This window comes from Vanellus vanellus, assembly GCF_965231255.1.
Source record: "Vanellus vanellus genome assembly, chromosome: 3".
In the NCBI taxonomy this organism is placed as follows: Eukaryota; Metazoa; Chordata; class Aves; order Charadriiformes; family Charadriidae; genus Vanellus; species Vanellus vanellus.
The window spans coordinates 9,531,816-9,557,689 of NC_138907.1; the positions used below are offsets into that span (position 1 = coordinate 9,531,816).

At 43.1% G+C, this 25,874-nt stretch overlaps 1 protein-coding gene across 3 annotated transcripts in view; it reads left to right on the forward strand.

Moving 5' to 3' along the window:
• Positions 1-25,874, forward strand: part of MACROD2 (mono-ADP ribosylhydrolase 2) — an 891,867-nt gene that overhangs the window by 842,803 nt on the left and 23,190 nt on the right. For 2 of the 3 annotated variants that reach the window (XM_082481410.1, XM_082481411.1), the window contains exons 14-16: positions 8,805-8,882; positions 9,462-9,536; positions 10,164-10,256. In XM_082481410.1, the coding sequence (XP_082337536.1) occupies positions 8,805-8,882; positions 9,462-9,536; positions 10,164-10,256 (246 nt within the window). The remainder of the gene's footprint in view (positions 1-8,804; positions 8,883-9,461; positions 9,537-10,163; positions 10,257-25,874) is intronic. The other variant, XM_082481412.1, reaches the window with a different exon arrangement.

The following is a 25,874-nucleotide window of genomic DNA, read 5'->3' on the forward strand; positions in this document are numbered from 1 at the left end:
TATAAAATGTTCGCTACTGGTAATTCAAAACAGTTATGCTATCTATAATAAATACAGTCCATCAGTACAGCCTTCAAGAAAGACTAATAGAAAATTCTAATGCATTTTACTGAGATAACATAATTATTAACATCCATTAACTTATTTATTTTAAAAGACTTAATGTGTAATTCAGCATCGCCGCTTGACTCTCTTCTCATTTTTCTAGATAAGTGTGACGGGGTGTGAGATCTTGCCCTTTTGTTCCAAAGACGTGCTAGAGAGCCCGCATACTTACCTGATTATGAGTTCAAAGCCTCGTGCAGGTTGATTTAAGTGCTTTCTTAACTGATTGATTGATCCTGTAGGGGGAGGAAAAAAAAAAAAAAATAAATAAAAAACAAACCCAAAGCCTAAACACCAATCCTAGTTGGAGTACTGCCTTTTGCTTTTGATATCCTCACAGATTGAAGTCGTGGCGAGGCTAGTGGAAGGCAGAAATAGTGATAGATTCAGCCCCAGCGTAGTTGGTGATTGCCTGTCATTCATTTCTCTCTTTTTGTGCTGACATTCGGCCTGTTTATGTACCCTGTATCTATAAGATCCCCCATCAGATGTGGTTTTTATGTTTCGTATTGTGAGGTGTGAGGGTCACGGTGAAGCTTTGGGTTTGGAAATTATTTTTTTTTTTTTTTTTTGCTACCTGCCATCTCACTGAAGATCGCAATGTTTTGATATTGCTTTGAGGGCTTGTTCCTGACTCTGAAGCCAGTGTCTTCTGCTACGCTTTTTGGTGACCGTCTCAATGTGTAACCACTCCAGTTTTTTGACCCATTGTATTAGTTGTCTCTTCTCAGGAAAGTAGCCATCTTGGTGCTATAGGTCTCACTTTTCCTATAATATGTTAAGAGTACCGTGTTTTCCCCTCTTCTCTTGAGAAATTGTCAGAAGACATAGTGCCCTGAGAAATCCAAAGGGCAGTTTCTCTTTGATGTCCTACCTCTCCTCAAAAGTAAGACGGAAAGCATCTGGTAGGGAAAAAAGGAGCGAGACACTCTCCTCCATTTATTTTGTTTTTAAAGTCACAGAACTAGAAAACAAAGGAGTGGTGGGGAAAAGAACATGTTTGGGGATTTGCTTGCTAGTTTTTTAAATGTAACCAAGAATTTTGAATGATGAGGTTGCCGCATCCACCAGCCCGTGATTTTAATCCTTATTTCCATTAGTAGATATTCAACTTTTCACATTTTAGATTTGGAGTCGTTTTAAAATGAGTACTAGTGTTACAAAAAACTTGCTACCGCTTGGGAAATGGCACTTTTTACAAAATCCTGGCATTTCGGAAAACACCTGCTGCTCCCGAAATAAATTTCAGCCTTCAAATTGTTTGCCCACTGAGTTAACAAAGCTCAAACCTGGCAGGTTCTGGAGCATACTCATTTCTGTAGTTTATCTTCAACTAAATGAACTGGATGCAAAGCATTTAAAGAAATTATGTTTTGCCAGTCCTTCCACCTAATTATTGTTGTGGCAAATAAGTCTACGTTACGTATTTCCAAAAACGCATAGTATGAACCACTCGGAACAGGAGGTTTCCAAGCCTACTATGGAAGCGTAGCGGTCTTTCAAATGTCAGTTCTGGTCAGTGCACCAAAACGAGTGTTTTGACTCCAATTAGACTTGGCTAGTAGTTTTTCTGCTTATTTTTTCTCATACTTCTGGGATTGGAATATGGCAAACGCATAGAAATAATTTATTGCTCTAAAATGCCGCGATGTTCAAAACAGAGCACATGCATCTCTGCTACCATGAAGTTCCAGTATTTTTGTCTTACCTGACTTGTTCTTATCAGTTGGTTGTTTTTTTTTTTGAAGGGAAGGATGGGAACATGAAAGGGGATGTTTCATTTTAAGTGCATGGAACAGTGCAGGAGTCCTGTTTTGAGAGGCTCCAATTAAAATAAAATTAAAACCTGCTGTGAGATTACAAATCTCATGTTAACATGTGAGTATCTCTCTTCTGTTAGTCACAATAGAAGAGACGCTGTTCAGAAAAAAATAGTCCACGTGGGCCCAATTTGCATGTGGCCTTTGGACAAACTGAATTTAAGTGCTTTGTCTGTCTTCAGAGAAAAAAAAAAAGAAAGAAAAAAGCAGAAGGGTCATATTCCAAGAATATCAAAATGTTTGATGTTATGCTGTGGAGGTATCCACTTATTCCAGTCTGTGCCAAGTTTCTATTTCCACTGTCTGGAAATACCGCAAAGATATGTTGCAATTTTACCCTTGAAAACTTGCATGCATAACTATTAGCTCTTGTGGGGAGAGCTGACATCTCTAGGCGGCACCTTCGTAGCGCTTCATTACTGTGCATATGGAAGTAGATCTTTTATACACAGCGTATTTCAAGTTAGAGATGCTTCTCTTGATGAAGTGTAAGGGCAGAACAAAGTGATTAAAGTCATTAATGTTTATGCAGCAGATAAAACATATCAGACAGGCTGCACTCAGTCTAGTATGCCTGTCCATACAAGATTGGGCTGGAACTAGAAGCTCATTTTAAACGGACCGTATTGTATATAGCTGTGGTTCGATTTGAACCTGTGATGATTTATTTTTTTTTTTTTAAAAGGAGTATGTGTGTGTGTGTGAGAGAGAGAGAGTGTTCTGCATCTTCATCTCAGTTACCTGTCCTACCAATTACTATTTATCCTGATTTAATGATAGGGCTTTCTGGTAGAAGAATTAAGAAAGGAAATGGATTTAGTACGGGTGAAGAATGAACTCCCCATTATGCAATCATGGTAAAGTTTTCTGTGCACAATACGCCGATTTTAATTCATTAGCACCTAATAAGAACTGAATTTTCATTTGAAGGTCAACTAAATTAAATCATATGCTAATTAATTTTAAAAATAAAGTAGCGATTAATTATTTCCAGGTGTTCACCAGAGTCTCTGCTCCTGTGGGAGTGCCATTTAAAGCAAGTCACTATTTTTCTACGTTCTCTGAAATGGAGTCAGATTCAGTCAGCTGGAGGGCTTATGTTGTCAGAAACAGAATTGGGTATAGCCCTGGCTAGGGGTTAGCTCTAAAAACTTGCTTTGTGCAACCCAGAAGCCTGTAAGTATCCTGCCTATAAACCAATAATGGATATAAAATTCCTGTTTGGCCAGATGTAGTTCTCACCATGGAAAAATCTTGATGTCCTAAAGACAGAAATGATTGAGAAACGCTAAATTGAAAGATGGAGCATTTCAAATGCAGGGCAGCTGTGCAAATCGACGTAAATTAGACATTGATAAACGGGTGAAAAAGATTGACTGCAAGGCCAATACGTTAAAAAAGAGGTGTTTAAAATCAGGTCTTAAGTATATATTAAGACATCTAAATGAATGACCCGATTTTCAGAAGTGCTGAGCGCTCAGCAGCTCCCAATGAAATGTTTTTACTTCACCCTTGGGCTATGATTAGACCTGGAAAATTTCAGCCTGAAAAATTTCAATTATAGGTAACTGAAAAAGAACCTTTTTAATGGAAGAGTTTCAACACCCCCAACCGTAGCTGTGGCTCTGCATGCCAGCTACAGCGATAACGTTTTTCTCTCCCTTGGTCAGAAGGGTTTCTATGAAAGCGAATTGGCTAACGCAAGCTAAATGGTGTGGTTTGGAGTTTTTTTTGAACCAGGTACATAACCACCACCATCCAACCGAGTGCCTGTTGTCCGAACGCCCTCCGTAACCGTCACTTCAAGCTGTACATAATGCAGGTGATTCACTTTTCCTTTTAACATGACCTATCTCGTAGCATCGCGCATCCAGGCAGAGTCCAGCCCGTAAACTACTCGAGGTATTTCTCCTCTACCCTTGGCCAGTACAGGCAGCCACAACAGCTGACCCTAATCTGCTTAACGGCTGGTTTATTTAGATCCTACTTATTTTTACATATTAGCTGACCTGGAGCCCTCGGGCTGTGCTCCTGTCGGTCCAATGGGAGCGCCTACTCCTCCCATCTTCCCCTCCTCAACCCCTACCTTCAGCTCTGCGGCATCTTCTCCTGGGAAGGGTCTAACTGGTTTTTCTTCGCTTTTTCCTTTCCCGGAGCCCTGTACAACAGGCTCTGCCCCTTGTGGCAGCAGCAGGATGCCCACGGTTATCATACCACCTGCGTCTGAGATTTCTCTTGTGGACAGAAGGTGAGGTTAGAGGAGATGCCCTTCTGTAAGCTCGAAGCGTAAGCGGGTGGGAGCATTACTCGGTGGACCCCACCTGTGGAGATGAACTGCCTGTCCTGTTACCCGAACGCTTGCAAAAATATCTCTACAGGTTGTTGCACCTAAAAAGGTCTGTTTTACCAAGCCGTGTAAACTTGGGCTCCAATAAATCTAATCTGTCAGAAAGATAGATTAAAATGAAATCTTAGTGGATATAAAAATAACATTTTAAAGTCAAAGCTCAAGAATATCTCTCTAACTTCTCATAAATCACCATTTTATAGTACTTCATTTTAACACATTTTCCTCGGTTTATGAGGCAAAAGAATACCCTAATCATGTGGCAGCCTCCGTGCACACCATTACCTGTAATTTTAGACGCCTGCTTGATTTCTTTCACTCTGGAAATATTCCAGTCATTTTTCACAGTATCATGCTTAAAAAATAAAACGCACTGAACCTGTTTCTTTCATAACGACCAGCTTTTTCCCTCTTTAATCTTCTTACAGCTCCCTAAAACACGGTGATTTATCTGTGCTGTGTGTGGGACCCAGGTGCGTTGCACATTAGAAACGACTCAGTAAATAAGCCGTACAGAGAGTAGCTGGGGAAGTGAATTTTAAAAGATCATTAAAACCACTTAACATTCAGATTTTAACATTTCTCCTCTTCTTTAGCATTTGCAACATTTTGTTTAAACAGCGTTGCTTTATTACAGACGAAAAAAAATATGAATGGCATGGAAAAGCATGGGGGTTTGTGCAGCGTTTAGACACAATTGTGTCTGATTATTGGCAAGAAGGGTAGGATTGATAGTTTATTGCAAGCTGCATGGTTTTCTTGGAGCTGAAATCAACAGTTGATGTTTTGGAACAGTGAATATACTTGGGGAGTATTCTGATGGGCTTACTTAAAGTCCGACTATTTTCTTCACGGGTTGTTAAAGGTTGGGGCTGATTCCCAGGTGCGTTCAACCACGCAGCCCCGCGAGACGGTTGTTGCAATACAATGGAGGGGGGCAGAGCCGAACGCTCCTGACGGGGACGCTGCCACTGCGGCCACAGCAGGTCTGAAGGTACTGAGCGATGCTCAGACTTCAGTGAGCACTTCAGTGCTTGATGTGCAGTAGGTAAAAGTGGCCTATCGTTGGTTCATTTATGTCATTAAATGTCATGTTTGGTTCATTCATGTGTGATCGATGGTGACATTAGGGACTGTGCTCCAGTTTAGTATCAGAAACACTGATTATTTTCAGTCCTGCCGGAGGAATGTTAACCCTTACGGTTCCAGTCTGGGGTTACCCAAGGTATTAGTGCCAAGCATGTGCTATCAAAAAACTAAGCATACTGTGCTGCAAAATAATATCCTGCCTTGGATCGGCCGGTATGACTCAACAGATAAGTACCTGTATTAGGAGAAGACTAACACTGCTTTGTGCTGTTTAAAACAAATCAGAGTTAGCTCCCTAGCCGGTTAGAGACGAATGAAGTTTTTAGGGGTGGCCAGAGCTTTTGTAGACCCCAGAATCGTTTAGGACTATGATACTGGCTTATGCCCAGTTGCATAAGGCTCTAAAGGGCTAGGCGAGCACAGAGGACCAGCCGAGCCTGAGGAATAGCGCTAAGCTACTGACAGCTTGCACGCAGAAAGTAGTATATCATCAGCATTTGTGGGATTCCCACTGCTGCTCTCCAGCTGCAGTGGAGGTGGCACTCTTGCCTTGTATCCAATTTGGGAACAGCTTTTATTGACCGGTGCGTTTGGTCTTACGCTTTTACTCTTGCTTGGCTAGATTTTTCTTCATAAACCTGGGTTTATTCCTTAGCTTTATTTTATTCGTGTTAATCCTAAAAGTAAATCTGTCTTCGGACCTTTTGGCTTGAATATTTGATCTAATATTTGCATTTGAAAAGAAGAAATCTTTGACACAGTCTTGACCTTAAAGATTTTGAAACTCAGAAGCTGCATACTAATGCAAAGACTGATTTCTACCGCTGAAATAAGAGCGGCGGATTCATACAGCTAAGCAGTAACTCCTGTCCACGATCTGCTCTTTTCAGAAACGTGCTTTACGAAAGACAACTTGTGCAAAATTATCCTTGTATATTGTTCGGGGTAAATTGTAATTCTGCACAATTAAATTGCTTTCCTGAACCCTGGAACAATTAGAAAACTGTTTATGATCAAAAGGAAAGTTTAACACGAAATTACGGTCCCGTAATAATAAACTGTGCAGAGCCAGCTAGGGGGGGTGTGTGTGAAGATGTGCCAAACAGCATAGGTGGTCTCTAGCTGCGGCGCCTAATGCTGGCGCTCGGCACAGCTGCGGGGTCAGACTGTCAGCTGCGCCAAAGGGCCGGAGCGGTGACAACTCCCCACGCTGTGCGCTAACTATGGTTTGCCCTAAGCTACGCGATGCTCCGTGCCAAACAGCGCCGTGATGGGGCGCATACATCAGCCGAGCACGAGGCTCCTTAAACTCCATTTGTTATTATTGACCAAAGCGCGTAATTGTTCCTCTGATGCTGGGGATTGATTTTTGCATGAAATTGGAGTCATTCCTCATTCTAGGAGGAAAGGTGGCACCTGTGAACTGAGATCAAAAGCACAGGTCTGAGAATATGAAGTACTGTGCAATAGGTGTGGCATAAGATATCTCTAAGGGTCCGATGGGACTGAGCCACATGCATCTCTCCCACCCATAGCAGGTAATATCACGCTCTATCATCACTTTTGGCTTTTTGAAGGGCTGTGTTCGGGCCCTGGCTGCACAGTGCTTAAGGCAGAGGACTTCCGATTCCAGCTGCTCCATACCATTCCTTTTACAGACATGCAGCTAAGTCATACAGAAAAAGATTATATTAATTTAGGGTACGGGACTACAGGTGGTACAAGTTTTGGCTTGTCTGATATCCTGAAAGCTTTGTCAAAAACTTCAGCAAAGCTAGAATTTCACTCAATGGGCTTAAAGTTGAAAAATTCCCTACAGGTTATTAGTGTCGTTCCCATTTATACCGAGGGGTCCTTCAGCTTGCTTTTTGATTAAACTGGGAAGCTGATGGAATTCTCATTTATTTTTCCTCTGATTCGGGCTGATAGGGTAATCCCTTGTAACTCGTAGCACAATTTGGCATCCTAGTATGAAAGGGCGGCGCAGTGGTCCAGCTGATGGCAGTGAGTAGCGTTTTAAGTCCACAGGAGGGTGAAAAAAAAGTGCAGCAAGGGCAAATTTTAGCAAACTGTACATCGGTGAGATACTGTGCTTTCAAACTTGAATTTATAAACTTATTGTCATGCCACGAAAGAAGTAAGAAGCTGTGCAGGTAATTAAATATTTGCCTTGGGGGATTATTTGCGGTTAATTAAAGCCACACACTTTCAGTGCATACCTTTTCTGCAGATTATTAAATTTGGATCAGATGTTAACAACCCAGCTTTCTCACTTATCCATCAGAGATTATTCTTGGCAAGTTTCAGGAACAGAGTTTTACAGGGACATCCTTTGGTATATTGCAAGATTTGCTCTGCTATATTGTAGAAAGGGACCTTCCAGAAGTGGAGCCGTAACAAGACTGTCGTAGCATAATTTATTATCGTGCACCATAGATCTTTTGGCACTCTTAGTTAAGTGTTCCATCTAGCAGCATTTTAGAAAGTGTTTCACTCTGGAACACTAATAGTGATTATCTGTTGCTGTTGTTATGACCTTAAGCGTACTGACGCCTGTAGTTTGCAGAAATGTCCGGTTGGATCAGCGGTGTTTTTTAATGAGGTTCAAAGAGAGCTCTTTACCGAGTGAAAGCTGTGTGTTATGTGGGTGAGCAGAGCTAAAGCGGGTGGCTGTGTTGCGGTCATTTCCTGACTGCGGTGGAACGATGCATTTCTCCACCCCCATGCAAAAATTAAGGAGCTAAGGAGTGGCTGTCGTCAGAAAGTGTCGTTCGACACAACAAAATGACGCCCTGTGTGTATGAAGACTGCAGATAGCATAGCGATTGGACTTATGTCATCTCATTTAAACCTCACTGTGCCACCGGTTCAGAGTATGGCTTTGGGCAGTTCATGTTGATGTGGTCTGCCCCAAAAGGAAGAGCAGTCTTGGCCACGATAATGACCTTGGGAGTTCTGTCATCGAGTGAAATGAGGCTAGGATTTGCACTGGGATTTATAGGATTTAATGTTTGTTGAGCTTGTGGAAATCAAAGTATGAAAAGTGTTGGACTAAATAAATTAGAAATCACTTTATTAAGTACACGGTTCGTGCTGTTTCTCATAGCTTTGTGACACTCCATTCGTTAGAAACAAAATTCTTGGTAGCGCTGCTGATTATTCTTACCCATCCTTTCTTGCCAGCTCCTTGTTTAGGGATTATACTGGAGGCAAAAAACTCCTCAGTAAGTGTGCGGGTTCTGAAATCAATTTGAATAATTGAAACCCACGAGTATACTTTTGTATTATATGAGTGTGGTTAAACAGATAGAAAATCTGTCAGCGTATCACAACGCCAAATATGAAGCTAGCACCTAAGGGCTACCTGTGTCTGAAGAAACTACCAGACTTTTCCAGCATGAAAACCGCTGCAGGATTTGTTTGTTTGTTTGCTGTTTCCTCAGACTCCCTGAAAGACTCCAAAGGCGCACGGGAGAGTGACCCAGTGCATCCTGTGGGCTGTGAACAAGATCAAGCCGAAGGTAAAGTTTTGCATCAAAATTCTTTAAGACAGAGATAATGAACCGGTTGGGAACTTTCGGTCTTCCAGTTTCAGCATCCAGTAGGTTTTAGCCTGATCTCTGCCACCTTAAGAAAATGCTGTCAGCTAGTGGAGGTTGTGTGCCAGCCAGCTGCGGTGCGGTAATCTCTGGTGTTGCTGGAAAAGACGCGCGTCTCCAAATATGTGGGTTTAACTGTATTGATCCCGGGTGCATAGCGTTGGTGTTATGGTCCTTCTTTTTTGTTGTCGTTCTAAAAGCCTGTGGGGTGATTCTATTCCTTCTGCTAAGCTGACTGTCAAGTGTCAGCGTTTTGCAACAGCTCCTATGAGAACAGTGTGTCAAGGCTGAGCTACAAAGGAAAGCTTAGAGTTTGTTAAGTGCTATTTTCATATATAGAATAAATCCAACGTTCATTTAATAGAAAAAAAAAAAAAAAAAGCTGTACTTGGCTGAAAAGCACCATGCTATACGTTAGGTTTGTGTCCCGTTTTGATGAAGTTGCTGTTGCCCGCACGCTGCCGTCATGCTGATGCCGTTATCAATTTGTCGTGTTAACAGGACAACAGGATGTTTCTGCAGAGGAAGAGACGAAAACTGGGGCAGACTCCCAAAGCTCCTGCATGGAGATAGAAGGTACTGCATGCGCCTTGAAACCAGAGCGCAAGATTAACAGGCCAAACCACTAGTTATTGCTTGGGTATTATTCCCAGTAGTGTTTAAGTTCCCTTTTTTTCTCCTTACCTACTAAGCTAATTCCGTGGAGCTGGATCTTCTTACGGTAACTCTAAATTCAAACCCAAGCAGGGGAGTATCTATGGATTCTCGGTGATAAAAGCTGACTTTTTAGTGGCTGCGGCTGTTAGAGAAAGAAGTGAATATTGCATTTCTTATTCCTGGTGACAAGCGCTTCAGCCTTATGTGTTCGGAGCGCTGAATGCTCTGTTCCTAGTCCAGCAAAACGCTTTGAGTACCTGTGTCTCTGGGCTTGCGACGAGTCCCGGTGAAGGCTCGTGTTTGGAGCTAGGCACACGGGGTTTTGTGCAAAATGCCAGAAAGCTCAGCATCTTGGAGGATCAAGGCCTTGCTCTCACCTACAGCCCCTCGGATTTCCCCAAGACAGCTTTTGTGTCTCGGCTCTCAGGGAAAAGGATCCTTTTCCTCTGCCAGTGTTTTTAATGGTAATCTCTAGTGTATGTCGATCCTTCCATGTCCGTTCTGAACAGCCTTATTGTTCATCATCTTCCTATTAAATTTATTCAGAGCCATTGTTGAACCAAGAAGACGCAACAGAAGTTGAGATACCTTTGATTCGTGGTGCAGAGGAAAAAGAAGAAGGAAAAGAAGCAGAAGGAGGTGGGGCTACTTATAAAATAGATTGAGACGGAGAATGCTGCTGGGCTCGTGTTCCCCTTTTCTGTTGTGAGGAAACATGGAAAGAGCACATAAAAGCATTATTTTTATTTTTTTCCCGAGAAAAAATCTTTTCTGCCTATCCTTGAGTGTTGTTTTGATATATTGAACTTGGATTTGCATAGGAAAATAAGTGCAAAAAGAACGAATGCTCGGATTCTAAAGTGACTTTAAAATACACTCTTCTCATTGTTGGTTTTCTGCCTTAAAGTACGTAAGGCTGATTAAACAACCGATTTATGTCCGCTTAAGTACCCTCTTGATCGTGTTTGCTAGAAGCATCGGGAGTATTTACAATAAATGGGTATGACAATTATTTGTGAGGTCATTAATAGAGATTTAACTAGTAATTAAATAAAACTAGTAATTCTACTAAAGAAACCAATATTTGGAGCAGGAACACAGAGTCTTCCTGAAGGAAAGTATTTAAATCCTTAGTAATGCTTTTGCAAAGAAATACGGAAGTTTAATTTTCAGTGTTGGACGCTTCTGGGAACCCTGCGTTCAGCCCACTGCTTGTAACAGGCACATAGTTATAAAAAAAAAAATAACGTATTATGTAAATAATTGTCTAATTGTAAAGTAACTGCAAGTTAATAATGATATGGTCATTTGTAGAACACAGGGATGAATTTTACAGTTCCAAATTAAAATGCAGACACGATTTTTATTGAAAATTCAGGTCAATACTAACTGTGTTGTCCTAATTATGAACTCCTTTTCCCAGCCACATTGACACCAACTTAATTGCAAACCTGTGTTAGTAATATTGACACTTTTCTTCACTGCAAACCCAGGTTAATAGAACCTCTTTGCTCATATACAGCTAAACAACATTTCCTCTCTTCCTTCTTTTTTTATCGCCTATCCAAGTTGAGACTAATCGTATCTCTTTATTACCAGTCATATTAATGGTATCGGTTTTGTGCGTTATTACTGATGGTGAAAATAGGATTGATGTAATCCTTACTTCAAACCAGGTAAATGGTATTGCGCTACTTCAGTTGCAAATCCAGGTTATAATAATACAAGCTCGGTCTGATTGCAAATACCAAAGTAGTTATGTTAATTTCCTCCTAATAGAAATTATTTACATTTTATTTTATGCCTCATCAGAAGAAAGTTGGACAAAATGTACTTTCATTATTTGTACATTTCCTTCTCTTTAATACTTTAGTGTCCCCTACAGCTAGTCGCTGTCATTTAGTTCTCAGCGGAGAGATTATATTTCACCATCTGTTCTACCTACTATTAAAATATGTAACATTGAGGAAAAAGAAGGTAATGTCAGAAAAGGGTTGTTCTTGGAACTGCCCCTTTTCCTGCCCCTGATTTAAAAGGTTCGAGTACTAAGTAAGTAGAAGGTTCTTTCCAAACATTTTGGAAGGTGTTCCTACCTGGGGGGCCTCAGGTGTTGCTCCTCTGCAGGATTTGTCTGAGCCAAAGCTCGTTGAAGCTCATAGAAGGACTCTTAATTGATTTAAGCGAGGTTTCGGTCAGTTCCATGGTAAGAGGAGGTGATGCGTTGAGTCCACATGCAGGATAACAGCGCTTAGGGAGCTGCACAGATATTCTGTTTAGCTTCCTCTTCTGAACATAGTGTCTTTGGCTCAGGGAAAGTAAATGGGTGCTTTTTTAGGGTTTTGAGAAGGGAAGGAAATGAAGGCTTTCCCTTGCTTATTTTCATTCCTAAGGATATAAGAACATGTAGAGCACCCTCAGGGCTTGTCTGGCTAGATGCTTCTTCCAGTTCTGGTGGGCACGTACTCTGCCACGTGAGTTTTGAAAGTTCACCACAAAGCAAGGTGAATCTGGACAAAGAGAGGTAAAAAATAAAATCAGCTGAAGTTCAGCGGATACAATAAGATATATTCCCCAAAGAGAGACTCCTCTTAATGGAAAGAGACTAATCCGGCATAGTTTTAACACATAACATTATTTCATGTAACCCAAGTGCTACCTCATGAACTAATTAAGGTAAATAGTTTTCCAGCAGCATCTACGGTACATTTGACAGAAGATGAAATGGCATGTTTTTGTCTAAGTACCCATGAAGAAAAGCTAACATGGGACTCCTAGTCCCATTAAATAGAACTACAAGGATCTTAAGTGACTTTGACCTGTGCTAGACCTGTATGCATTGCCAAGCATAGCGACTACTATACTGCAAACTACCTGGTCTTTCTGTTCTCTCTGATACTTTTTTGCGTTACCGAGCTCGTCCTGCAGCAAAGGGTAGCACGTAGCTGCCTCTCTCTTCCCTCTCTCTCTCCCCAGGAGCCGTTAGATTCATGGGAGTAATCTGTGACCTGCGCTGTCCCCAGCACTGGAGCTGTGGAAGGCACTCAATGACCAACAAAGATCGAAGTCCCTTTTCCAACCTAAAGCTAGATTTCTGCTTAGTTACTGATGGTGGCTTTGAAGTGTCCTAGGAATTTTTTCAGTGGTCTGGTTTTCCATGGAAAAATGACTGTTTCTTGCTGGTTTTGAGATGCGTCTCAGTTTTCGCAAACTTCTGACAAACCGTCGTTAAGCTTCTGATCTAATTGTGCAAGTTTTACTACTAGCTCATCTACGTGTTTTGGGGAATTTTAGGGCTTGCAGGGTCCTTTCTGTATAGCTCATTTGGTCTCACAGCTCCAGGGGCACACTGAAGCGCATATTACTAAGGAGTCATGGATCCTGGCGCTTTCGAGGTTCTGGGGCGCTGGGAGCCCAGAGGGACGAAGAATCAAAGTCTTGGCAATCTCACTACTGCTTCCCATTGCCAGCAGTAAGAAACAAGCCAGATTACCCTGAAGAATTTGACAATGTAAGGCACTGTGTGTGTTTCATAAAAACCTGCTGTTGCTTTTTCCAAAATCAGTAATAAAATATAGCATGTGCCAATTTATTCCCTTTTTTCCCTACCGTAACTTAAAGTTATATATTACCAGGGAGCAACTGAAGAAAAAAGACAAACTAAGATGCTTTTTAATTTTTTTTTCCAGCTACTATAACGCCCTCATTCTAGTTCACAAAAGACTAATGAAAACCTATGTTTCTTATAAGATTAGGGAATATTCTCAAATCCCTTTATTAAAAAGCAGAGTAAGTGGTAATCACTGACCTATTTGGTGACTAGGTAAGTGTACGTGCTTTTAATAGACCCTTCGGCAGTCCCTTTATACGTACACTTGAAACCAATTCTGTCATGTTGTAATGACCATGTATTCAACATTTAGTTGGAGTTTTAATCGGGACGGTTTTTCCACAACACAATTTGCAGCGCTCATAAAATAAAACTCGTGTTTATTTGTGTGAATGTGTAGCCGTTTCCTCTTCTGAGCCTGCTTTCCCGCCTCTTTCTATCTCCCTTCGTAAAGACATTAGATGTGATGATTTCCCTCATTGATCCTCTCTGGAAGTTGCTTAACTCTTTGGAGAATAGGATTTCTGTGAGAGCACTGGGATATGAACAGAAGTAGCTGTTACTTCTCTGTTGGCTCTCTTCTGTATTTGGGCTAAAATATTTTGTCTTATCGTGATGTTTGGAACGTGATTTGAGCTCGACCTGGGATGTTTCTCCACCCAAGAAACAAATTTAGAGCGGTTGGGTAGCATCGTCCCTGGGCAAAGGGCGCATTTATTTTCCATTGGACAAGTCTAGAGATGCAGAAGCCGGTTGTTGCTGAAGCACAATCAAGGAGCAAAATGCCATAATTAACGCCTATAAAAAGCATATTAAAGTGTCCAGGGAATTATCTTAAGAGCAGGAAACAACCTTTACAATTAGTGTTTCCATGCAGTTGCATCCTAGCCTGTTTGAATGCCGTGTTTAAGGGACTGAATTAACCGCCTTTTTTTCTGTACGAGCCATGCGACGTTAAGGCGGGCTTGGGAACAGGCTGAGGGAGGTTTCACCGTTTAAATCATACGTGATTTCCTTTGCTCATCTTCTGGTCAGTGCCTGTTTACTGCAGATTTGAATTCTGCCTAATTTCTGTTCTAGCTAAGCCCAGTTTCGTTCAACAGTCCTTGTTACATGAGTAGCTATGTAACTCTGTAGCCATCGTTTCATCCATTTTTCACTTAAACAGCTGGATTTCCAGGTCATTTACCCATCTGTACTTTAGCAAGAGATAATTTTATGGCATAATCTTGGAGAGAATTAAATATTCCAAAACTTGGAGGAAAAGAGCTCTCAAATTTTTATAGTTTCGGTCTCAGGCGTTTATAGGATTTTACATGCATTGGTACAGTCATAAATAATGTCAAAATAATGACTTTCTTTGATATGACATTGTGACTATAGAGAAACGAAATACTTCTTGAGAAAGATCTTTTCAGACAAATCTGACATCTTTATTCTTGAGTCATGGCAGTTGTAACTACCTTTTATTTCTTAACCAAACTTCTTTTCAGCTTCAAGTGGAAATGGATAAGACGTTTTGGAAAAAAAAAAAAAAAAAGACATTTTAAAAAATCTTCCCTATGTATCTTTAAAAAGATACTTTCTCTTTGTTTGGAAATAAAAGAATACAAAGATATTTTGGAGACCTAGTATAAAGGCTCCAACTTTTTATTCAGCTGCCTAAAGAAGAAAGGAATAAATATCCCAAATCAGATACATTTCTCAGAAATGCTGGAGGTGCTGTGGAACCAGAATATTGCAAATGGGTATTTCAAGTGTCCTGTGTGAAGCTCTAAGCTACACAGAGAGGCGGACTGTTGCAAAGCAAGTAGCTGGAAATAGTTGGAGGTACACAGTAACGAGATCGTCGCTGGAAAACCAGAATAGTGCCTTTATCCAGGGGATACTTTTAGGTTTTAAGAATCCTCACTTTACGTGCCTTTATTTTCTCAAGAACTTCACGAAACTCAAGTGAACTTTGCAGTTGCCATATCAGCCAGATGAGGAGCTTTTGCGGCCAGGTTCTGCTTGCCAGCTTGCTGTGGTGGATCTGTGGTGGTCCAAGTGCTGTTCGGTCTATATCTCCCGGTGCAAAGCGCTTCGCTCTTCTGAATGCATTGTAGCTGTGGCAGAAGAGTATATCCAGGTAATTTCTGTGGCTTGTGGACATCGCAAAGGCCGTAACTGTAGGCAGGGAAAAGAAACCTTTTAGTTTAGCAAAAGATTACTTTTGGAAGGGGAGGTGGTTTGTTTTTTTTTTTTACGTTTGCAAAGAGTATGTTGAATTTCATGAACGCACTTAAAACGTCCTGCGTAGGTATGGAATTGGGGTGGCTTAGTTAAAAGCTGAAGACAGGTGAGGCTGACTTGCCTCCGAGTGGTTCTGTGCGAGCATTTTCTGTGCTCCGCTTGGATATTGCAGCTTGCGGGAGAGGAGTGGGTTTTTTGGTCCCAGTGTCTGGTGATTATATTTGTGATGGCTTTGTCAGTTCTGAACTGGGAGGTCTCCAGGATTTTATGTCAGCAGAGGGTTGTTGCTATCAGCAATTTCTTCACTGATGGCGAAGGATCAGAGAGATTATCAGGAGGCAGCATAGCTTCTGTGAACCAGCCGTGCTGATCCACGTTCCCTTGCGGGTTGTCATGACCAGTGGTATGTACCAGCAGGAGCATGGAGGTGATGGGCTTCATTCATTTTCTGAGCACGGGCTGGTGCAGAAGTCATACCTCATCAGGCAGCACACGCTGCCCAAAATGATGTTCCTCCCCGGCTCCGAGAGAGGCCGCAAATGGGTTGCGGACCCCCTGCAGGCCTTCCCTAAGGGTGCTGCCCAGGCCGTGCTGAGCACGCCGTGCATTGGCAGGACGGGGTGGTTATTATACTGTCAGTAGTTTGCTCCAGATATTGATTTCGGTCTCCTGGGGGAAGAAAAGTCATATTTTCTTTTTCCTGCCACAGAAGGAATCTGTTCCTTTTCATTACTCCCCGTATATCAGATTCTAGCCTGAATGTATGTAAAGAATAGATGGCGCAAGATCAATTTTAAGCTATAATTATTTTTCATTCATCTTTTAATAACAAATGATATATTTTTTTCTGTGTGCTTAAGAAGTAGAAAATGTAAGGAATCTTTCAGCTTAAACATTTTGCCGGCTGTCACAGTCACTTGATGTTATTAGGCTTGATGGTAGGGTACAGGACAAAAAGCCAAAAGGAAAGAAAAAAAGCAACGAGAGAAGGGAGTACTTTAACAATGATAGTGTTTAAGGTTTATTGTGTGTATTTGATTGCTTTCTTTATTTCATTTTCAGTTGGCAGAATAGAAATACAATTATGAATTGGCAATTTTTATTTCATTTAAAAATATCACGTCTTTGTTCTTGCTGAAAGTGTTGACAATGCGGCCTTTGTTTAGTTTAATTAACTCATGTTACAGTACTGAATTGAAACACACTCAGCATTAAATCAAGTAAAATAATTTTTAGAACTCTTTTCCATATCCAGAAAATAAAAAGAAATAAAAAAAATTAAGTCCTCTGAGAAGCTGGAGGAGAAACTGGATATTTTTAATGGGATATTTTGAAGTGCCATTTTCATTTTTATTTTCCATGGTAGGAATGCCAAAAAATATAAAGTCATGAAATCCCACCGAAAAGCAGATGCTATGAAGTCATTCTAAGTCCTCATATGTTTATAATAGTATTACATGATGTTACATGTTTTGTACTTGTGAGCTACAAGGCTTAAAGAGCTTTAAGATACCGATAATGCCCTTTTAGCATATGAGAACTGGACAGATAATGGAATCCGTATTTCATGTGGTGCTGTCCAAGTCTACTAGGCTTTGGTTTGAGCTCAAATCTCTAGAGAGGCAGCGGTGCCTTATGCAAACGAAAGGCCTATCTCTCTGAAATCCTCTCAAATAGCACCCAAAGAACCAGTGAAAGGAATATGGGAGAGACGCTGACATCTTAGAAACTTTTTCCTGTAACATGTTGAAAAAGTAGGGCTCACTGGCCAAGGACTGCACTGTTACAGATGGCATCGTAGTTAACAGTGTATCTGGAAATTAGCTTTAGCACCTCCAGAGAAATGGCACCATTTTTAAACATACTATACAGCTACAGAGGCGTCTGTTTGAACAGTGGGCTTAACTCCGTTTTGCGACAGTAAGAACTTGGTTCTTAAATTAGAATAGGTCCAGCAGACCCACAGAGTGCAGGGAGCTACGCAAGGAAAGAATTTGATCCCTTGTGAACAAATTTTATGTTCTTGTGCCGTCCACTACGAAAGGAGGCTTCATTTTGTTATGCATTGATTAATTTTGGAATCCTACCTCCTTTCATAAAGTACGTTTACGATGGGATATGCACATATCCAACCGAGCTGGCTCTGGGAACTGGAACTTCTGTGCTCCCCCTTGCTTACGTTACATATGGATGTACCACGCTGCCCGGGTGGTTGCACTATTTTATAGCTATTTCATAAACACGAATGGCCACACACTTAGGGCAGCAGAGAAAGAAACTGCAGTTAGCCAGTGATTTTCACGAAACAGTGTGAGTGAAGTGCAGTCGTAACTAAGTGTGGAAAAAAAAAAATGCAACAGTGGGAGTGGGGAGTGGATGTTTTGGGGATGTCTTTTATTTCAAGTCCAGAAAAGGAACGAATTCAAAGCAAGCAGCGTCTGTCCTCGGATCAAAAGATTCCCTCGCTTGCTCTTTTAGGGGAGCGAGGGAACAACACTGTTGCTTCGCTGTCAGTAGCTTTATTCCTGTAGTTGTGCCCAACGGTGTGGGAACCCTTGTTCTCATACAGGGAGGGTGGCATTTACTCTCTCCGCATACTATCAGGTGGGTCAGGAGGCACACTTTTTGATTCAGCCCTGCGCTCCGCATCCCCGCGGTGTTGGCTCTGCTGGGGAGGTACACCGTGGCTTCATAGCTGCCTTGCTCCTGGTGCTCGGAGAGGAAGGCCAGTGCTGTACAAGGAGGGACTATTACACAGGGAGGGGGAAGATGTGTCTCCAACTTGTAAAGTGGAGGCTGCTTTGATAGGGCGTGACCCTGACTGAGATTAAATCTGCTTCTCGCTACTGCAGACCCTGAGCAGGAAAATTCCCACCCGATCTCATTCAGATCTTTGAAGCATTACCCTTTCCTTGTACCTCTGCATCTCCTCTTCCTTTTTTCTGCCTGTTACTCATAATTTTTTGGCAGCAAGTCTTCTGTCCCTGCACCTTTCCCTAATGCAGTTGACAGGCGCGTGTTCTTCGGAGCAGACCTTGCCATCTGGAACAGTTTTCCTCCGCTCGGTTGGCTTTCATCACACTTCGCCTCCAGATGAGCGTGTGAGGTCACCACCAGTATACCTGGCCCATAGTGTTAGCCCAACAGCCCAAGCTGATCCTGTCTCTAGTCACTGTGAATTACCTGCCAGCGAGGCATTTAACATCGCCTCCTACATCTCTTTGCACCTGTATCTTAATCATGCAGTAGTGGTATCTCAGCATATTGGTGGAGGAGCGCAGCTCCGTGGGAGCTGTTATTTAACAAAAAAGTTCAACATCTCTTTTTTTTGTGGGTCTTGCATGAGCTTTGGAGCGCTCCTGTGTTTGTAGCTGCAATTAAACCAGTCCAGCAAAGCAGGTGCTCTGGCTGATGCACTTCGAGTGGCAGCTATAGACGGTCTATAGGCAACTGCAAAAACATCTGGTTTTGTTTGAGAGATCCGAAGGAAATATCAAGGCTACCGAATAGCATTGTCTTTTACTTACCCGTACGCTTGCTGGGATGCCTGTAGCATAATTGTTCCGCACCCGATTAACACTGTTCTCTGCTCAAATGTTTATTAAGGATTTTTATGCCAGGTTCAGAAATGACTTGTGACTTCTGTCCTGAGTTTTAAAATCCATAGCTTTCTGCAGCCGGCAAATTTCAACCACAAAACGCCTTTTGTTATTGTTTCGCCGGTGCAGGGGCTTTGCCCGGAGACGTTGGGACATGTAAGCCTTTTGTCTCGTTATTCCCCTTGGCAGATGTGCAGCTTTGTTTGTTTGTTCCCCAGTCACTAGTGTGAAGGGCAAAGCTCTGCCCATAATCATAGCTACCGCAGAGGCCAAAAATGCCTTTATTCCATTTACAGCATCCTGTCAAAAAAACACTCAATACCTGCATTACTTGACAGCCCCTTGAAAGACGGCATGTTTATACGTTCAGCATTTTCTCTGTGGAGGAAATAAGCAGTCACTTACAGGCTATACCATTCTTACCAGGATAGAAAATCAGTTAAACTGTGTTCTGGATTCTAAGAAGAAAAAGTCAATAATGTTTTCTCAATTGCCCCCTGGTTACAGCTAACAACGGTATGTAGTTAGGGGGTCAGGGGGGCAAAGTCACTGTCTCGGTGGCTGGAAAAAATTGAGATTCCCAATTTGTGGCCAAATGCTATCATGGTTACAAGGTGTTTCATCAGTTGAAATGCATTCGCTGGACGTGTTTGTATGATCTGTCAGCCTGAAATGTAGCACAAAAGCATCAAATGAGCACAAATGGAGATACCTCAGGTGCTTCAAAATAAGATGTCACTGTGCTGAAAAATCAGTACCTAACTCCAGCAGCTCGCTTCAAGGAAATTAAATTGGCTGATTCTTCCAGCTGTCCAGGCAACAGGGAAGATTAGCAGAACAGCTCACAGACTAAGCAGGGAGGTAGCCAGCAGGGCCGTGTCTTAGCGTCTCCCCCTCTCTGGGGTGCTGGTACCCGAGCGTGGTGCCTCTGTCAGCCTAGGACCCAGGCGGTCCAGAGAGGATGGAAAACTGAGCAGGACTTGCTGTTTTGAGCGTACAGCAGCTACACTGCTTTTTGTTTTGCTTATTCCTGAGTCTTGAAAGGGCTCTACGGGTCACACATTTTTGGTGGTGGTAGCCCAGTGTGCCTGGGAAGAATGGAAGGAGCTTTCCCTCCCAACTGCCTTGCAGGGATCTCCCGAATGTGTGAGGGTAAGGATTTGACCCCTTCCAGCATGCAGAGGGACTCGAACTGGGATTTATTTCCAACATGCTCTACTCAGCAAGGGTACGAGGGCAAGGGTAAGCACTTGCACGGTCTCTCTCCCTCACTGGGGTTTGGACGCTCGTGGCTGCTACGATCAGGTCTCGGTTCAGTCGCTGGCCCTAGCTCTTGTTCTATCACCTCGCGTGTTCACAGTGCCTTCGTGCAGTCCCTACCAGCGCACCCAGTCCTTCCTTTGGATATCAGGAGCTCCTCTCTGGTGGTTGCGTTGGTCTGCAAAGCTGCATCTCCAAAAGAAACCAGAGCTGTGCTCTCATTTTCTGGGGCCACCTCCTTGGGACAGCAGATATTTTACAGTTCCTTGTATGTGAGCATAGCTAACAACTCCCACACTGGTCTTGGAGTGGCAAAACCGGCATCCTGTGTGGTTTTGTTTGTCTTCTCTCTCTGTCTTCCAAAGGTAGTTACTTTCCAATGTGTAGTAAGTACAGCTATTGTGGTCGCTTTATACAGTTGTCATTTTTTAAAATGCCTGTCTCCTCATAAATCTGCTTGCACATAAACCTGAGTCTCGAACTGTACGGTCTGTGCTGGATGAATCGGTAACCACATGGTGGTACTGCAGCCCCCCCCCCCCCAGCATCAAGGGCCAGCTGGAGCAGAACTGCTTTTCCAGGTAAGTGTCCAAAAGTTTGGATGCTTTTTTAGCTTGGTGTTGAATTTCCTGGCCCTGCAACACGGGCAAGTTTGCTTGAAAAAAAGAAAAAGTCCTTAAACAATATTTCTAATATTGCCTGCTTCCAGCATCACACAGGATGTGGAGGGGAATAGATTTTCTGCGTGTAGTTCTGCTTGCAGATCCAGTTGGCTCTTTGACGTGTGTGAGTATGAAAAGCAGATGATAAGAAATACATATATACCCGGTACCTATCTAAAGTAACCCAAGTTATCTTAGAAACTGATATATACAGAGATCGCAGAATCTGCTTGTGAAACTGTTCCCTCTGGCATTAAATGCAGCCAATGTTTAACGGTACTGAATTAAAAGTGTGATAGTTTAAGACACAGGAACTCTTTCCAAAATGAAGCTTCAAGGGGAGCCTAAGCGGAGAGAAATTCACATTGAGATTTGGCCAAAGAATAGGATTAACGTCATTTGTGCTTATCGCGATTGCTATAGGATATTTAACGACCACAGGTAGTTAAGGCTGGGGTCAGTGCAGTGCAATGCGTTAGATCACCGGTACCGCTTCCTCCTTTTAATGAGGTCTCCCATCCAAGGATGGATATAGCCTGCTCTTGCGCAGCTTGCGAATCTGACTGGATCACAGCACCCAGCTGTAGTAATTGGAGAAGGAGCCGCGTGTGGGAGGGAAGGAAATCAGCTCCTCGTATTCGCATCCCGAAGTGAGAGTTAGGGTAGCGCTGCTTTTTGGCAGGGGTTTGGTCGCAGCTTCTGGTGTCGAAAGCAGCTTGCTCTTTGCTAGCCTGCGCCTGTAGTCAGCCGTAGCCATATCCAGCTCAGTGAGAGCAGAAGGCGGGGGGTGCTCCTCCTTTGGATCGCGCTGGCGCGTTTTGCAGCTCACGGCTGACAAAGCCATTTAGAGCAAAGATAGCTCAGATTTTGCTCCGGTGTGCAAAGTTTGCCCTCTGAACGCTGTGATTTTCTCTAGCCGGTAGTAGAGGTGGTAAAACGCAGACGAGCCTTAACGGGGCCTGAAGAGGCTGGAGCACATCAGCTGCTTTGCCATATTGATGAAGCACCTGGGGCATTCATTTTGAAACCTAAATGCAGGCTGTTCACCTGTATTGCCAAGTACAACAGAAGCTTCTTTCTGGCTGGCGGGGGTGGTATTAATTTAAAGAGAGCACCATCTGCAGGGCCTTGGAGAACAGCGATCGGAGGAGAGAGGTTGCCGGGAAAAGTCTCATCCTGATCCGGGGGCCTCGCCACCCCCATCTATTACCTATCATTTCTAATTAGCGGACGCGTCTTGGGGAAAGCTGCTCTGATTCGCTTTCTTACAGGTGCTTTTCTTGCTAAGAGCTGTTGGTTTTGCTGAGCCTCCTAAGCTTGTTTTGTGGGCTTTCGTGGGCATTGGGAGCGGTAATGGTGTCGGTGAGCCAGTCATTAAAGAAGTCCTGTATTTCCTCGCTCCGGAGAGCTGCCCCTTTGTCCTTCTTCTTTCTACTCTCTGCCACGCCACTACCAGATGGTCGGAGATTTTTCACCCTTTCAAAGGCTCCGTGTTTTTCCCATCTCATCAAGCATGTCTCAGCCGTGCTTAATTAGCTTAAGGCTTCGCAGCCTGCCCCCCCCCCATTCACCCCCCAAGGTATCAGTTAAGGACCTGAACAATTTTAATAACGAGCTTGGAAAGCAGATCCTTAGGGGCTAGGCATAACCGCAGGAGGACGTAATGTTATTTAGCATTGAGGACCAGTCGTTTGTTCTTTCTTCTCTCCTTTCCTTCTGTCTGTCCTCCCATCCATCCTCCTGTCTGTCTTTCCTTTCCCGTTCTTATCTCTCAGAATATTCAGGGATGCCCTTCGGTTCTTGGCAGTGTTTGGCAGTATGTAATAGCTGGTGGTATTCAGAGGAGGGCTGTCGCCCTTAGGCCAGCAGCAGAGTACTGTTACTTTTAACCTGCTTTAATCTCTTTGGGTGCCCCAGAATAAAAAACGGCAAATGTAAGCAGCTAACCAGTGCTAGGAGACTGTTGGGTTGGGGTATTTTGGTTTAGGGTGGTGGCGTTTTTTTGTTTGCTTAATTCCCAAACTTGTTTGAAACTAGCTCGTGAGCTTTAGTTACAGACCGGAGCAGTTGAGATGAAAAGCGTGGTTAATTAACAGTAAAATAAATCTCCATCTTGCTTTGTATTTGACATTGAACAGCATTTGTTTCTGCATTGTCACATACGCACTTTTATTATTAATCTCCGAGCTTTAGCTGTATGACTGCAAACGAGATATTGAAAAACACCATGAGATCTTAAAACCTCCTTCCCTCCGTCCCTCCCTCCCTATAAAGCATGAGAGCGAGCTGTTTAAGCGTGAAGCACAGATTTTGTGTGGGATGTTGGATACCTCAGAGGTACCTGTGGACGTTTGCCGCGTAATTGAATTCAGTGGCTTGTGTTTTGCATTTACAGGCAAATGAGAGCACCCAGCCATCGGGTGTTTGTATCACTAGAATTAAATACCTACTAATTTAGCCACTCTGGAGATAAATATTTAGATACAATTAAAATGACTAGCTGTAAATACGTGAACTGGTCGGTGGATGACGGAAAAACGCGGGAGGGGGTTTCGTCGCAAACATGGAGGACGTGTCCTCGGTTACTGCCGTTTTCTCCCTGACACCCCTCTTCGTACATCTAAAGCGTATATAACGTAGGTGTTGATGGGCACACGCTGCCCGGAGGAGAGCGGTGCTGTACGTAAGGCTGGATTGAAATGCTGTTCTTATGCTATTGCAATTCTTGGTTTTTTTGGTTTTTTTTAAGCCATTGAGGGAAATAAAATGTGAAGAGCGCGTCTAAATGAATGCACAACGTAGTTTTGTGTCGCAGGGAAGGCCTGTAACATTGCTACCTCTGTTTGAGTAGCTCGGGCTTTTAAACAAAGAGGAGTGCAGCTCCCCGGTGTATTGACATTGCTATTTACAGACCATGGGGTAATCTTTGAAGGGCTAACTGGCTTTTTTTTAAGAGAGATGCAGCGTTTTTCTTTTTATTTGTTTTCCACAAAAAGGACCGTTAGTATTTTTATGATGGCTGGTGCTTTGTGGAGCTCCTCTGTGGAAGGATAACAAATGAGTTATGTGACCTGACATTCTCCCTGGGAAATGTGCGCAGAATGAAGCAAGCCAGTGGCATTTCAAAGTCTGCCTTTAAAGTAGCTGCTTATATGTTCTGGTTATCACAATTGCTAGGGAATGCCATTCCTCTGTTATTTTGCACCTCCTCTTAATTGAGTGGAAGATGGAAGAGTCTTTGGGCAAAGAGCCCAGGATCCAAAGGACGTGTATGCAGAACGAAACGGCACCGCTGGAAGCCGCTCCACGCTATGCTGTATCCCTCTTTTGTCTGGTAGCCTGAAGTAGTCAGGCCTGCTGCAGGCTTTGGAGAGGAAGGAGTGAGCTCTAACCCTTCGAGAGCAACTGCAGCCGGTACGAATCGCCGGACGCGCTTCACAACTACCGTCTCACTTGTCTTCTCACTGTGTCGCCGCTGGGAGTTGCAGAGGAGGCATTGCCCGGAGCAGCAGGGGCTCCCCAGTCACTGAGCAGCCCTGCTGCTGGTGATTCGCGTCCCCACACGGGGAGGAAATCGGAGCTGGGAGGTTACGTCTATGGGGAAGCTGGAGGAAGGGGAAGGAAGCTGGGAGGTTATGTCTATGGGGAAGCTGGAGGAAGGGGCAGCCAGGGTGGCCGAGGGCAGTGGAGAGGCTGCCACCCAGCAGCCCCCAAAGCCTTCGCGACAAAGTTTGTGCGAATTCTGGGTTTCTACAAAATACTTTGTCTTTCATCTAATACTATATCTCACCAGGAATTTTGTTTTGGCAAGATGGCAACTCTTTTTTTTTTTTTTTTTTCCCACGTTTTACCGGTTTCTAGTTTCTGGAGCCTTCACAGTTTTGTTGCTGTGAACCATCACCACTTAAACTGATTGGCCCACTAGCAGCCCTTGAAAGATTGTTTGAAATAAAACCAGCTAAGGATAGAAAATCGCTTTTCCCGAGGCCTGATATTCAAATCACTTGTGTGCTGCCCTTGGGAGGGATGGCCTTTGGTTATAAGCTCCGCTCTATCAGCGGAGAGCCGGCTGCGCGTGGCCACAATGGTAGTACTCCAAGGTCTGAACTTTAATGATGAATGTCACAAAACGCCGCTACATGCGCTCACTCTGGGGAAAGTAATTCTGTGTACAGTATGTGATCTACGTCACCTGGAGTTCTTATCGTTTCTTTCGGCTGTTTGCAGAGTTCTGTCGTGTTTGGGCTGCGGACGGAGCTGCATTAATTCAGAGGACAGGCAGAAATAAAATGAACCTGAACTTTTAAGCTTGCTACAGCAAATGTACCGGGAGAGTGAAGAGTTGGTAAACTGAACTTAGTGAGCTTTAATTTGGGTCTATTTTCATTATACTTTCTATTGTACCATAATTGATACGCTATTAAGTTGTCTCTTGGGTTATGAATTACTACTGTATTAAGGAAATGAAACTTAAGTGAAGAATTTTGCTGGCAAGGAACGTGCAGGAGGATAAGCAGGAACTTTTTAACCATTAGTATTGTTACTACGATGATTAATCATTACTGCCATATAGCCATGCGGCACAGTTCCTAAACTTCAACTGATAATAGCATACAAGGTGCCGTACGTGGTTGTCTCTACCCAAGGAGAGCACAACCTAAATTTTATGGCTTCCTCGCACTTATCAGCCTACTTGGAGCATCCATTTCATGGATTTCCAACACAGTTGTACTGCTCTCTTATTCGTGTATCACCTGTGACCAGCAGGCTTCCTCCAGCTCCTGCTGGTTGAAGAATTGGCTTGCTTAGCTCTGCTAGAAATACTTGTTGCATGAATGCCCAATACACACACTCACAGGTGCCTCCTGCTAGCTTGTCAGAAGCGCTTCCCTCTTGT